The following is a 15,000-nucleotide window of genomic DNA, read 5'->3' as shown; positions in this document are numbered from 1 at the left end:
TCAAAGACACCGAACTCTGTATGTTCAGCGAATCTCATCAAAATCAACTTGGAATGTTAGACTGTCCCGAATGTACCCCGTTCGGTTACGATGCCCAAGACAATATGTCCAAGGAATGCAATGTGGGAGATTTACAGGACGTGAAATCGATTGAGAGTGATCTTGATTGACCTAATGACCATGAACACTGAATTCAAAATTAATGATGAGAATAATTATATATACACATGTTTGTTTTTCATTCGAAATCTAATAAAAATGAATAGTAATTAGTTGCCTGTCTTAATTGGTTTGTTACTTGAATATAAAAGGTGATAATCAAAGATGGATCATCATTGGAACGCAGTATGTCAAACTACACGGATTACTTGAAGGATCTCTACTACACTCCCGGTAAACCGGGAGCATTTGCTGGTCCCGAAAAATTGTATCAAGCCGTTAAACAGGAAGGCAAATACAAGATTGGCAGAAGGAGAATAAGACAATTTTTAAACAACGAAGACTCATATAGTCTTTATAAGCCTATTCGTAAGACGTTTCCGCGCTCTAAAGTAATAGTGAACACAATCGACTCTATGTGGGATGGTGACTTAGCCGACGTCAGTAATATTGCATCTCACAACGACGGTTACAAATTCTTATTGGTTTTAATTGACATATTTAGCCGATATTTATTTATAGTCCCCTTGACAAATAAACATCATCAAAACATCATCGATGGTTTAAAATCAGTTTTTCAAACTGGACGAAAACCACACACCCTTAGAACAGACAAAGGTAGCGAATTCAAAAATCGTTGGGTAAAGACGTTTCTGAAAAAAGAAGGAATTAACGTGATATACACACAAAATGAAACCAAAGCAAATTATGCGGAGAGAGTGATTCGTACCATGAAGAACCTTATGTATCGCTATTTCATGAAAAACAAAACTTACCGATTTGTGAATGTGTTGCAAGACTTGGTGAAAAGTTACAACAACAGACCTCACAGATCTTTGGATGGCAATGCTCCCCTTACTGTCAACCAGGGAAATGCTGATGAAATAAGACTCGATGCTTATCTTGCGGGAACAAAACCAAAATCGGATCTGAGAAAAAAGAATGGTAACCAGCATACATCCAAGAAAACAATGAAAAAAAGAGTAAAACCATTTTTCAAGTTAAAAGTTGGAGATAATGTCAGGATATCACAGCTTAAACACCCTTTTCAAAGAGACTATCAACAGAAATGGACAGAAGAATTTTTCAAAGTCGTTAAAAGATACAAAAGGGGTCAAATACCTGTATACAAAGTACAAGATTTGGCAGACGATCCTATAGAAGGCACCTTCTACCAATCTGAGCTTCAAAAAGTTGTCAAGTCTGAGGATGTTGCCTATAGAGTTGAAAAAATTCTTAAAAGGAGGCGTCGTGGAAAAACCAAAGAAGTATTTGTAAAATGGGAAGGATGGCCTAAGAAATTCAATTCTTGGATTCCAGAAAGCTCTCTGGAAAAGCAATAAAAGTCACTAATTTCTACAAGATGTGTTCATTCAAAATGAGCGTTCGGATGGTGTTGACGTCTACGGACAGTTCTGATTATTTTGACAATAAACCAAATTGTTATCGAGTTCAATTGAATAAACAGATTCAATTCGACGGATATTGGACTGTTGCCCTGACAGAATTTTCCTCAGAAAGCTGGATTACATCCAAAAAAGAATCTGAGTTGTTTGTGTGTTGTGATATTTGTGAAGAAACTCTTATTGGTGGAAAAGAAGCACCTCTCCTAAGACGCATATACCTGGGGAAGAAACCAGAAAATATCACTTACCCACTACCGTATTACATTCCAGTAAAAATCGGCCAATTGCAGCAGATTGGCATATATATAACAGACAGAGAAGGAAACTTAGTGTCATTCTTAGACGGACCGGTGACCGTAACACTTCATTTCAAGAAGTTTCCTTACGTTCTGTGAAGATGAATAGCCAAACTTACGTCAGTGATCCCAGAATGTGGGAAATCTTTTACAAGAACATGGCAGAGAAAAAGTTCAACCCTTATAGATACAAGCCTAAACAAATTGGAAGAGGTGTGAAAAGTTATAAGTCTTATGTCATTCCATTGAGACCTCACTCACAATTAGAATCAGTACAACAAACCAGCACTCAAATGACCCCAGTGACTGCGGTGGAGGAAAGAGCTAAGATCGAACATGCCAAGGATGTCAAAGAGGGTGTTCCATTCGTCAAGGTGCAGGGGAGTATAAAAAGGCCACGTTCTCAATCGTCTGTCATTCCTTCCAAGAAATCGAAACGAACAACATCTCAAAGGAAGAAGTCGTCTAAGCCTGCAAAACAACGAAAAAAGTCAGGAAAAACGACACAGAAGACAATTAAGAAAAAGCGAGGAGCACCAGGCAAGAAAACACAATCGAGAAAGAAGAAAGAGTTTAAGATTGACAGTTACAGGAGTATCTTTAAACAGTAGAAATGGCCTTTTTAAGCAGTGATAATAAAGACATAGCTCAACCTATGGAACTGTCTCTTTTTGCGTCTCCAACAAATCAGGTAGCGGTCGAAAAAGTGTACTTTACAGAAGCAAGACCGATTTCTAGCATAGGAGTATCCGATACACCAATCGAAATCGTAGTATCTGGTTCGGGGGCAGAATACATTGATTTAAAAAGGAGTAAATTGTATGTGAAAGCCCGAATTTTGAAAGCAGATGGAACGGCGCTGGCAGAAAATGAAAAAACGGGCATTGTAAATTTACCACTTCAAAGTATGTTTTCCCAGATGGATGTCTACTTGAACAACAAATTAGTTTCTTTCAACACAAACAACTATCCGTGGAAGGCCTATTTCAAGACAATTTTATTCAGCGGGAGAGACGAACTTAGTTCACAGAAACAATCCGAGCTGTTTTTTAAAGAAGAGGGAAACCTGAGTGACGCCAATGCATACAATGGGGGGAATGCTGGACTGGTCCTGCGGTATGGATACACTCAGCAAAGTGCAGTCTTTGAGTTGGAAGGAAACCTGATGGAAGATGTCTTTGATATAGATAAATATTTGATAAACGGGGTAGACATTTACATCAAACTCTTTAGATCCAGTGCCCCGTTTGTCATTATGTCGGCTGAATCTTCACCAGCTTTCAAATTAGAGTTACTGGACGTTGTGTACAAAGTAGCCAAAGTGCGAGTAGACCCCGGCGTTCTACTGAACCATAGTAAACAGATAGAAGCAACCCCCGTGAAGTATACTATCATGCGAAATGAATTGAAAATGAATACTATTCCTAAAGGATCCACAGAGTTTTACTGGGACAACATTTTTCCTCAAGCGGTCCCCGATCGCATCGTGGTGGCCTTGGTGGACCAGAAAGCCGTCAATGGGGACTACACCGCTAACCCCTTTAACTTTGAGCATATGGGGTTAACAGACGTCGGAATATACGTTAACGGAGAAAGTGTACCCGGTAGACCGCTCAAAACAGACTTCTCAGCGGGACTGTATTCAGCAGCTTACGCTCGTTTGTTTGAAGCCTCGGGAAAATGGAACAATGATGCCGGACTGATCATCACTCGTGATAATTTTGGAAGTGGATATTCGCTGTTTGTTTTCACTATTGATTCCTGTGGATTTGGAGAAGAGTATTTAAATCTGATTCGTCGGGGAAACACCAGACTGGAACTGAAATTTAAACAAGCAACAACTAAAGCTGCTAACGCAATTGTATTTGCTACCTTTTCATCTCTACTGGAAGTCGACAAATCACGTGATATCAACTACATTCAACCATGAATTCGACACAGTTGCTAAATATGGTGAAAACGGACCCCTGCTTAAGATGCTATGTGAAAGGTGTATTTGCTAGTAACACATTACCCCAAATCGTTACAAGGTATCCGAGTGCCTTCATCGTCAATACACAACCTTTACCAATGCCTGGAGAACATTGGGTGGCAATAATCGTGCGAAGTCCATCCCAAGCAGAGTTTTTCGACAGCCTTGGGAAATCACCAACTCATTACAATCAAGACATTCAAAACTTTTTGAGGATGAGCAGTGTACAATGTAATTTCAAGTCTATACGACTACAGCCTCGTAATTCCGATTTGTGTGGACTTTATGTATTAGTATTTTTAATTGCAAGATTGTGTTTCAAAAACTCGATAAATGATGTGTATGCTTTATTTTCTAAAGACATTCAATCCAATGATGATTTTGTGAAACGTTTTATGTATGATTATTCTGTCATTAAAATTAATCATGAAACATAGATAGAGAAGTTATTTTTATACTGTCATTGAATAAGTTTGTTAATATATATATATATATGTGCGCGTAGCATTACGCTGGACTTCAGTATGAGGAAGCCTGGCTACCGAGGAACATGGCAACAGAGAACATAAACGATTGGTGGAACACTCGTTCCTTGCTTCCGTTTTCGGCACCTTCCACTATTCTGATATGTGGAAGTATACAAAGCGGTAAAACGCATTTTACTAAAACACTTTTACAAAACGCCAATGGCATGTTCTCTATGCCTGTTGATAGAATAATTTATGCTTATTCTGAACATCAACCCATGTTTGAGGAAATGAAGCAGACGATACCAAACCTTTCATTACATCAAGGAATGCCTTCAAAAGAAGACATAGAGCAGTACACAGAGGGTGTCAGTCACACTATAGTGGTACTGGATGATCTCATGTTACAAGTTGCGCAATCACAAGATTGTGTGCATCTATTCACGGTGACATCTCATCATAGAAACGTGACCACCGTGATGTTGTCTCAGAACTTATACCCGCCGGGAAAATACGCCAGGACCATTTCACTGAATTGTCTTAATGTCATTTTGTTTAAGAATTACCGCGATTCCCGACAGATCATCACCTTTGGATCTCAGATCTTACCAGGACAAGTTCCTTTTTTCAAAGCAGCCTATGAATCTGCGACTCGACCCAATTTCGGTTACTTACATGTTTGCCTGGAACCTACACAGAACAGAGAGTATCAGTTAAGAACACGCATTCTTCCGGGAGAAGAGATGATTATTTACCAACCTCTATAAATAAGTATGATTTGATGTGTTCGCCTCATTATTCAAAGATGAAGCAAACGGTGAAGAAACACGAGGCTTTTTTAAAGTTTCTTGTCTGTGCAGACAATGCCCAGCAAAAAGTAATCGTTAAAGCCTTGAACAGTGAACAGTACGATGTGCTCAGTGAAATAGCACTTAACATTTACACCGGAACTTATCCTCTGACTAAAAAGTATATAAACCAACTGAAACCTTATGAATCATGCATTCGATCCTTGGGGTCCAGAGAAGTCAGCAACCGAGAGAAACGTCGCATACTATTGAAAAACATTCCTTTAGTGCCGCTTCTACTTAAACCCATTGTTCAACATTTCAAAGGAAAATGGCAAAGGAAATGATACTTGTACCGAAACTGAAATATGAACGTTTACTTCAAAAATTAGAACCTGCTGATACGTCATCCCGAGAAGTCGACCGAACTTCGAAGCAATCCTCAGAAGGTCAAGAACAAACTGCCAGTGACTTAGTGGATAAAACTAATTTGTTACAAACTGGAACAGGTTACGTCGCTAAGAAGATGAAGGTTGGGAAACCTCCTGGAATTTCCAATGTTCGGCGGAAGAAGAAAAACGTACCCTGGCTCACATATTGACAGTGTAATAACAACGAATAATGTCTTTTATCATTTTATTTGTGTATTTATCATTCAATAAAAAAAACAAAAACGTCAAAATATTTCGTTTTATAATCAAAATCCAAATGGCAACGTGTCTAAATTAGGAAGAATTCTCCTTTTAGTGTAAACCATCTTATAATTTTTAGTTTCAACCCTATTTAACAATTTTCGCTTTCTGCTGTCTCTCGATATTTTACAAGGGTTGACAATTTCAATTTGTCGGTCGTGTGAGGTACAGATTATCGACTTGATAGCCTGGAAATTGATAAGTTTCGAGTTGGCCCAGTTAAGTGTAAACCCTCTAACTTTGCATTCTTCTTTTCCCGACAGTGTGCGGTAAGCGTAGTTTTTAGGACCCCCAGAAACGAATTCGACAATGTACCCGTCTTGTGGAGAGATTTCATTAGTCAATTCTCCCAGGTGATTACCTATGGGGAGATAATTCAAGTTGTCCGACTTTTTTGTCTTGAAGATGACACTGTCTGTATCGAAATACAAGACGTTCTCGTTTAATTTGTCGAGAACGCCATACAATTTCAGTCGAGCCCACATGGTGGTAAAAGAGGCCAAGAATATATTAGTTTTATTGTCGAATGACGCGAATAGGGGGTTGTTACTCCATTCTAATTGAAGAATGTCTCTCGAAACAATGTGAAAGTTGTGTGGTACTTTTGTAGGATCTGAGAGCATTTGAAAAAAAATTTCGGCTTCCGATTCGTGAATGAACACGGATTGTTGCATGCCCAACCTCTGACCAAATTTCCCCCAAAAGCTATTCAGACAAAGTTTCGCTAAACATCGCAAACCGGGATTTTTTTTAATTTTTTCATACTCTAATTGGATACCTTCGTTTTCTTTGTATTCCCTAATGTATTTTCTTTTGGTCTCTTCCGTGTCGCATTCGGCCGGAAATCCGGAAGCCTCCTGTTTTATTTTTAAAAACATGTTCACATACTGAGTGAATAATCCCCCCTCACACGACTCGACATCGTATTTGGAAGACTCGGCAAAATGATAAACTTCATAGATTTTCAAGATTTCGTACCCTTTTGACGTTGCCATTTGAATTTCAGGAGTACACCACGTGCCCGTGATGGATCTCTCTTCAACAGAGCATGTACATTCATTTTGATTTTCACTGTCTGCACACGTTTTACAAAGTGGGAACTTCAATTTTCCATTCGAATTGTATGGAAGTACGGGATGATAAAGTTTTCTAGGGGGGAGAATTTTTATTTTAGCCAGTCCAAAATATTGCGACAAGTCCTGAAAATCGTCCGTTATGATGGTCGGATGGCCGACGGGATACCGACAATACTTGTTGGTCCAGGGATAGAGACTGGTAAAATCGAAATATTGGATTGTTTCGTCTTCTGCAGCTTTATAATGCAGTTTGATGGCATTGGTGCGACCACCGAAAAAACTGTCACGTGGGTCGAGTCTGTCTTGGAGATCTAGGGTGGACACGAATTGTTGCAAAGCTACATTCTTCTCCAATTGAAATTTAAATTGATGCTCCCACACAATGACCAATTTGTATCCCAGATTTTTCAATTCCTTTTCTCTGTGTTTGGTCATGTCGTACAATTCTTTGATGGTCTGATTGGTAGACGGGTGTTTGATGGTATTCCTATCGTCTGGGAAACAGTTGGGACAACCGTGGAATACACAACCTGTACCAAAATGAACAATATCAATCCTCAATACATTCGTAATTAAGTCCAGGTACGCCGCCGCCGCCGCCCCCCCCCCCCCCTCCAGTTTAGGGGGAAAACGGGGGGGCAGAGGTTAAAATAATAAGCTCTTACCATAGAATTCATAAATGGTTCCGTTTCCGCCAGGAATCTTGACAAACCCGTCACATCTGTAATTGGTCCCTGGCACTTGGAATTCACCACCGTTGAGAGCGTGGGAAATGACAATGGGGTTACCCCGCTGACGACTTTTTTCCATCAACCACTCCAGCCACTGGATGGAAATTTTGCTGTAATTGTCGCGCTTCGTGTATCCTTGAGATGGTACTACTGCCACGGGACTTTTGAAATGTCGTTTTCCTATCTGTACATTGTCGTCCTTTCTTAAATCGACGAGAGACGTCCAAGAATGACCGAGATGGACCCCCTCTAAACTCTTATGATGACGAATGTCGTACAAATCCGATTCACCATCTTTGGTGATTTCTATTTTACTTTTTCCCTTCAAAAAGAGCGACTTGAATATCCCCATGCAGACACTTGCAATGGTGACAAAATCAAAGGGGTCGACTCCACCCGAGCTCGTTTTCTTGATGATTCCGTTTGCTTGAACCGTTTCCTCTGTTAGAGTTGTCACCTTGATCACCAAGTTTCTAAATTCTAGACACCCCCGCCTCAATATATCAACGTCCGAGCGACAATATTGCAACATTTCTTCTCGAAAGTTAAAGGTTTCGTCTCGTTTCGTTGCATGCCATTCGGCAAGCTTTTTCCGCTCCCCGGCCGACATGAAATCGTATCCGTAGTACTTCAACTCTGGATACGGCCCCACGTAGTTTTGATTGGCTTTAGTATTAAATAAATGGGGAAAGTATCCCTTACAGAGTTCCTGTAGACCGAAGGCATCTGGTATTTTGGCAAGCTTCATGGGCAGGAAATTGAGGGAATCCACAAAAGTCAAATTTAATTTGTGCGCAATGTGCATGTACATGATTTTAGAACCGTTGTAAATGATCTTGCTAGGTCGAATAGAGTGACGGTCTATGAGCACTTCTAAAACCGGATACAAGTCGAAACTTTTGGCATTGTGGGCAATCAAGATCGAATTTTTACAATGTTCACTGGTGACGAAAGCACAGAACTGCTCGGCGGCGTTGTCGCCAGAAAACACCACTTCCCTTTTTCCACAAGTGTCGGGACAAGGGGGGTTCACATATTCACCTTTATGGGTTCGGGAGCATTGCTCACACCGTGTTCCGCAGTAACTACAGGAGGCGCCCTCCACCAGTTCCCTTTTCTCACATATGTGACAGGTGGTCTGCAGCACGGCAAAGTTGACTTTGTGTTGTTGTAGACCACAGGACGGATCACGACAGTTCTGACAGAGTCTACAGTCTACGCACTGGCGTTCTTTTTTGACACATTGGTCGCATCTGATGCAAGACGGTCGATACCCTTGCTCGCAATGAAAGATGTCCTCTTGACGCGTCTCAAAATCGTAGAAAATAAATTTTTTGTCTCTTTTTTCTAAATCACATCCACACGGTTTTTGATAACAATGATGTTCTCCTATTTGATATTCTAGACAGTTAGGGCACTGCCATTCTTGACAAACGTGCAAGTCGGGAGAGCGTTTACAGCAATGTAGAATGACCCTACATTTTTTACATTGGTGAAACAGTTCGCAAGGAGGAGGATAACTCTCTTTCTTGACGACTCTTTGTTTTTTATGACGTTTAAAACACGCCACGGAACGACAGACCCGTCCACAGGTTCGACAACCTATTTGGACATTTGTTTCTGGACAGTGGTCATGTAAGCAAACCTCACACGAGGTGGTACACGTGTGTTTGGATTTATCATTATACGGTTTTAAACAAGTATGGCAAAAATACGATGCCTTAAAAAAGCCTTGTATGCTGGCAATCCCGTGCCAGTGTTTTTCAGTTTCTGTGTCCACGTGATATAAATACAGACGTGGCTTGTCCTCGTCCTCCGTCACCCTGACAAATTTATTCCCTACTCTTGAGGACACAACGTTGATACAGACACCAAGTAAGGTTTCGAATGGTTCGATGTCGTTCAAACCTAAATATCTGTCAGTAGGAACTCCGGCTCTTTCACACAGCCACATCGCCAACTCCGTTTGCATTTTTTTTCTCGAGGTTTTCAAGATATTGTTGTAATAGGATCGAGTAACAGTACGGTGCTTGATGATATGGTCGAACATTGTTCCGGCATCTTTCCCCACTAAATTTGTCCACGTAACGGCATCTACTTTTTCACACGTTTTCAGGTAACAGAGACCAATGGAAATGGCCATACATACGTTGTTATCATTTTGTACGTGAAAAAGCGATCTCTTTCTTTCTACGCTATTTTTAGGACCAAAGAGAGACGTGATGGGTAATTTTCTAGGGTTACCTCCCCCTTTGGGCAAATCGATGGACCCTATGGTGATCAACAGATTTTCGTCCACGGACAAGCTTTCGTTCGAATTAAGTACTTTGGTGATCTCGGACAGGACGACATCTGCATTCAGATTTTCCCAGGATTGTAGCGGCACGACGATCGGATTGTTTAAACTCGAATGACTGATGACCACCCTTCCCAGATCCGCATCGTGACCCCGGGCCTCTGACAACAGGTCGTCGAACATATCGTGCAACTTGTTATGTATATCTAACAATTTATCCCCCTTCCACTGCTCGTTAAATTTGACCTTAAACGTGGTGTCGCGGGCCAAGTTTTTCTTAAATGTTCGAGTGTCTCTCTTCCAAATGAAATAGGGTTTTTCTAATGGGTCTTCAGACTCTTCCCCACCCCCAACCTGCCCACTTGTAGAAGGTTGATTACCATCTTCGAGAGATGGTCGGATTTTTTTGGTAGGAGATTCCATATCAGACAGAACCTCTTGCCACAAGTTGTCGATGTGCTTTTCCCATTGGAGTTCATGTAATCGGTCCTTAACCTCAACATCATCGTCTAAACCATTTGCCGTTGCAAATAACCGCACAGAGTCCGGATCCTCCAAGGAATCCAAGATTTCTTTTAATAAGCTACCATCCATCATCTTCTAAATGAATAAAAGTATACATTTACTGGACACTTATACTTATTTTCAAAATTAATGCTGAAGTGTAGTAAGAAGTTGAATAGGTTCAATCTCTAAGAAAAGAAAGAGAGCATGCTATTTCACATTTTTTTTAACTCAATCTCCCCACTTTCATCCGATATTCAAGTAAAAATCAATTCCAAACTTTTGAAAAACCTTTTAATTGGTAATATGAGGTAGATTTAAAACAAATCATTTGTATAATCATATATAAAAAGTAAAATTAAACATCGCTAAAATCACATTTTTTGTTGCATCTAAAAAATATATATGGGTTAAACAACCAGACTTTTTTGTGTCAGGCGTTTTTATAAATCACACAAGTTAATAATTAATAACAAAAATACTTGTCAACAAACATGAAATGCTTTGTAGACAAAAATACATCAAACATGAAATGTTTTGTTGACAAAAATACATAAACCAGTAATCTCAGAATTTTTCAAAAATAAAATAACACGTCATATAATTAAAAAAAATTGTCTAAACTACAGAAAAAATACATCTTCATTTTTTCCAGCATTTTGAAAACACTCATTTGGTAAATCATCAGATATAATGGGAGTGATTTCCCTTTCCTTTTCTTCAAGGAAAAATAAAAAAAACAACAAGGTAGTGTAAAATAACTATTAAATGGTTGTATACAAAAAAGACTTCCAACAGTTATTCTGGTACACTAAATTGGAATTAGACCTGTCACATAATTTTTTTTCTAAAATCATTTGCAAATACGCTTTTCAAAAACTGCAAGATATCTATTCCCTTCATAACAAGTATCACTTCATCAAATATGAAATGATTTGCTTTTACAAAAAACCTAAAAACAGTCCTCCCACAATTCTAAAATGAAATTACACCTCTGTCACTTCAGTACAACTGCAGAAAAAATGACATCTACATTTTTTTCCACAACAGTTTAAAAACACTCACTTGATAAATCATACAATACAAATATGGGAGTGATTTCCCTTTCCTTTTCTTCAAGGAAAAATAAAAATCTCCACTTTCACCAATCTCTATTTCAGTCAACAAGGTAGTGTATGTAAAATACCTATTAAATGGTTGTATACAAAGAAGACTTCCAACAGTTACCGGTATTCTGGTACACTAAATTGGAATTAGACCTGTCACATGATTTTTTTTCTAAAATCATTTGCAAATACGCTTTTCAAAAACTGCAAGATATATATTACCTTCATAATAAGTATTACTTCATCAAACATGAAATGATTTGCTTTAACAAAAAACCTAAAAACAGTCCTCCCACAATTCTAAAATGAAATTACACCGCTGTCACTTCAGTACAACTGCAGAAAAATAACATCTACATACATTTTTTTCCACAACAGTTTAAAAACACTCTTTTGATAAATCATACAATACAAATATGGGAACACTTTTTCCTTTCCTTGAAGGAAAAATTTGAAAAAAAATCAGCTGTGTCAAACTCCAATATCAGTTCATTAAAATAACTAAAATAATTTTTTAGCAGTTTGGAATCTTGTGTGAGATGAAACAGGTGATTCAATTAGTGTTTTAGTGCTAGTTGTGGAGGTATCCGTTGTCAGAGTTGTTTCCAGTGAAAGTGTAGGACTAAGGTTTGAGGAGGAGGTTGGTGTCGATGCCGCCTGAGGTGGGGTATGTGGATGGTTAAGAGGAATGTTCTCTGGTGCATTAGGGGGGTTCTCTGGTGCATTAGGGGGATTATTCCTGCATTCACATGGGCAACGGAGCAATTTCTTCTTAATACATTGTTTAACAGCAACTACAATAACTCCCATGGTTGTAATAAGAGCCCACGTTAAGAAACCTTCAAATATAAAATATAATTGGTGTCAACATAAAGTCTAATAATGATGCAATTTTTTCTTTTCTTAATACATATCCAAACATAATCAAAGAATGTACAATGATTCTTAAATTTACTGGATTATATTTCAAATTACAACTCAAATTACTAAAGTGATGTTAAGGTAAAGTGATGCTGTATCTAAAGTTAAATTCTAATAATCAGTACCTTGACCCAAAAAATAAAATAAAATAAAAAAACATTGAAATAATATTTTGATTAAAAACCTGATGCATCAAATACTGTATCATAGTCATTGTCTGAAGATACAGCCTACAGTCTGTTTAATTCAATTTCAGATGCTGAGGGAAGTTTCTTCCTTTTATGATTAAAGATTTTCCGTTCTTAAATATTTGTTTTCTAAACAATGTCTTGTTCTCTTTAGATTTATACACAAGTTTAAATTGTTTCTTTGATGGAAATACAAACACTTACTAAAGTACAAATACACATTCCTATGTTAATGCACAAGCGTATGATAATATGCTGACCTGTTGCTGTTTGTACATCAAACAGTTGGTCATCGTCCTCATCATCATCATGTTTATGGGATCCTAAAATAAAACAATTTTTTCTTTGAATATACTTGTAATATATATTTAGTATACATAATTATCAATTTTCCGTTACACACTGGTACATTTAACACATCATCATCATCATACTCATGGAATAATTTTTTTCTTCATTTTTGAATTTTTTTAAATATTTTATATAAATAATTATTGATTTTTCACTAAGCACTGACCTGCAACAATTTTAGAACCAAGATTTAGGGAGTTGTAGGTCCTGCTTGGTGGTGGTGGTGATGGCAACTTCTGGGTCTCAGCTGTTGTTATTATCGGTGGCGGTGATGGCAACTTCTGGGTCTCAGCTGTTGTTATTATCGGTGGCGGTGATGGCAACTTGTGGGCCTCAGCTGTAGTTGTTAACGGTGGTGGTGATGACAACTTCTGTGTCTCAGCTGTTTTTGGTATCGGTGGCGGTGATGGCAACTTCTGGGCTTCAGCTGTTGTTGTTATCGGTGGCGGTGAGGACACATTCGATTCTGTAAAAAAAAATAGTAACTTGCAATGTCTGCTTATTGTCGGTAATAGTCATATTTTGCTTGCATTGAAGAAGTCAATTAAATAATGTTTATATTCTATGTTTTATGGGGTGAGCTTTGTATGAATTGGTAATAGCCTTCTCCTCATAAAGATGATTATGGAAGTGTAAATAACTTGTTTACTTTTTTTTTTTTAGAAAGTGGGATAAGAAAAGACAACAATTTCAATACATGTACACAACCTCATAAAATAAAATATCATTTTTAAATCAAATATATTTTAAAAATTAAGTGATGATCCTTTTGTATCAACGCTTTCTCCATACCATCTTATTGACCTATTACCATTGCATTCGGAACACCTCGTATTTCATTCAACGGTTACATTTCCGGTAAGAGTTATCTTTCTTGTTTATGTAGTGATTATGAATCCGCCACTTTTTTTAATATAACCCCCCCCCCCTTTTTTCTTCTGTTGCCATAACAATCTGATTTGTATGATGTAAAATATATGTACGCTAAGCATGTACATTATCTTTCTTTATCATTATGTATATGTATATTTACACTTCAAGTTCCATATTACTGGTAATATCATATGGCCGATGTATAACATGAACACAGTCATATTCTAATCATATTGTAGCATGTACACCAAATAAAATTTTACTTACGTGGGCACCTGTTGAAATTTCGGTCTCTTATTACTGGCCAATTTGTTACCACCCTGTCGGTCACAAGCTGGACTTCACAGTTGAAAACCCGTATTTCACGTACAGTGTCTATATAGGCGGAGCGCATCATCCGAACACAGCGGCTCCCAGATTTAGTACAATCATAAATTCCTTCAATGGGCCAGCACAGTTTCTTACAATTATCTGAAGCACCATTAATCAGGAATATCCACATCAAACATAACCATAGGTCTAACGGTCTCGCCATCATGCCGTGATGGGTGCGCGGGTAAATCCTGCACGGGTTTTTGATCACATGACCTCCCTCCATCTCCTCTCTCTCTCTCTCTCCCTCTCTCTCTCTCTCTCTCTCTCTCTCTCTCTCTCTCTCTCTCTCTCTCTTAACAAAATCAGAAAAGGGGGGTATAAGCCTAACACCTTGATCTGTAAATGTAATAGAAGCAAAAAAAAAAAAAAAAAAAATCCAAAAAACTCGGATAGAGAAAATTGATTTAATTTATAAATAACATCCTTTATTACAAAGTTGTTGACTGATTTGTCCAAAGGTTTAAGTAAATCACATTTAGCCCTCGTTTACTACATTTAATGTTATATATAAAATGTCAGTTTTGTATATCAGTGTCAGACTTGCGGTAGGTGAACCTCACTGATAAAATTTAAACAGCAATTTAATCGAATGGTTAATTACATAGCAAATGCGAGGTTAACGCTTTATCTTCTTTGAAATGAATAATTTACATCATAACCTGCTAGACTAGTATACTTTACGATCACGAGTTAAAAATCACTCTTTTTTTAACATAACTTAAATAGAGAACAAGTCATAATCATAATATGCTGTAACACCCCTGCGCTGATGTTGCAAGATAGATTGATAGCGCTAAGA

The 15,000-nt window shown here is 38.2% G+C and overlaps 4 protein-coding genes across 5 annotated transcripts in view; 3 read left to right on the top strand and 1 right to left on the bottom strand.

Moving 5' to 3' along the window:
• LOC130049973 (uncharacterized) overlaps positions 1 to 2,430 on the top strand; it is a 3,331-nt gene extending 901 nt beyond the window's left edge. Inside the window, exon 1 of the mRNA XM_056148233.1 lies at positions 1 to 2,430. This exon is cut by the window's left edge and continues 901 nt beyond it. Within this exon, the coding sequence (XP_056004208.1) occupies positions 1 to 170 (170 nt within the window). The 3' untranslated portion in view covers positions 171 to 2,430.
• On the top strand, positions 348 to 1,502 carry LOC125662183 (uncharacterized). Its single transcript, XM_056148182.1, has one exon. It carries the CDS (start codon positions 348 to 350, stop codon positions 1,500 to 1,502), a length of 1,155 nt encoding a protein of 384 aa, XP_056004157.1.
• Positions 2,431 to 2,474: 44 nt separating the features above from the next.
• On the top strand, positions 2,475 to 3,791 carry LOC125663346 (uncharacterized protein F54H12.2-like). Its single transcript, XM_048895638.2, has one exon. It carries the CDS (start codon positions 2,475 to 2,477, stop codon positions 3,789 to 3,791), a length of 1,317 nt encoding a protein of 438 aa, XP_048751595.2.
• Positions 3,792 to 10,664: 6,873 nt separating this feature from the next.
• Positions 10,665 to 15,000, bottom strand: part of LOC130049972 (arp2/3 complex-activating protein rickA-like) — a 6,038-nt gene continuing 1,702 nt past the window's right edge. Inside the window, exons 1-4 of one of the 2 annotated variants that reach the window (XM_056148231.1) lie at positions 14,094 to 15,000; positions 13,120 to 13,419; positions 12,863 to 12,925; positions 10,665 to 12,332 (exon numbers count right to left, since the gene is read on the bottom strand). The exon at positions 14,094 to 15,000 is cut by the window's right edge and continues 1,702 nt beyond it. In XM_056148231.1, the coding sequence (XP_056004206.1) occupies positions 11,995 to 12,332; positions 12,863 to 12,925; positions 13,120 to 13,419; positions 14,094 to 14,424 (1,032 nt within the window). In that variant the 5' untranslated portion in view covers positions 14,425 to 15,000 and the 3' untranslated portion in view covers positions 10,665 to 11,994. The remainder of the gene's footprint in view (positions 12,333 to 12,862; positions 12,926 to 13,119; positions 13,420 to 14,093) is intronic. The other variant, XM_056148232.1, reaches the window with a different exon arrangement.

This window comes from Ostrea edulis, chromosome 9, assembly GCF_947568905.1.
Source record: "Ostrea edulis chromosome 9, xbOstEdul1.1, whole genome shotgun sequence".
NCBI classification, from domain to species: Eukaryota; Metazoa; Mollusca; class Bivalvia; order Ostreida; family Ostreidae; genus Ostrea; species Ostrea edulis.
Note: the sequence above shows the minus strand (reverse complement) of the source record. Positions and strands in the feature narration are given on the sequence as shown.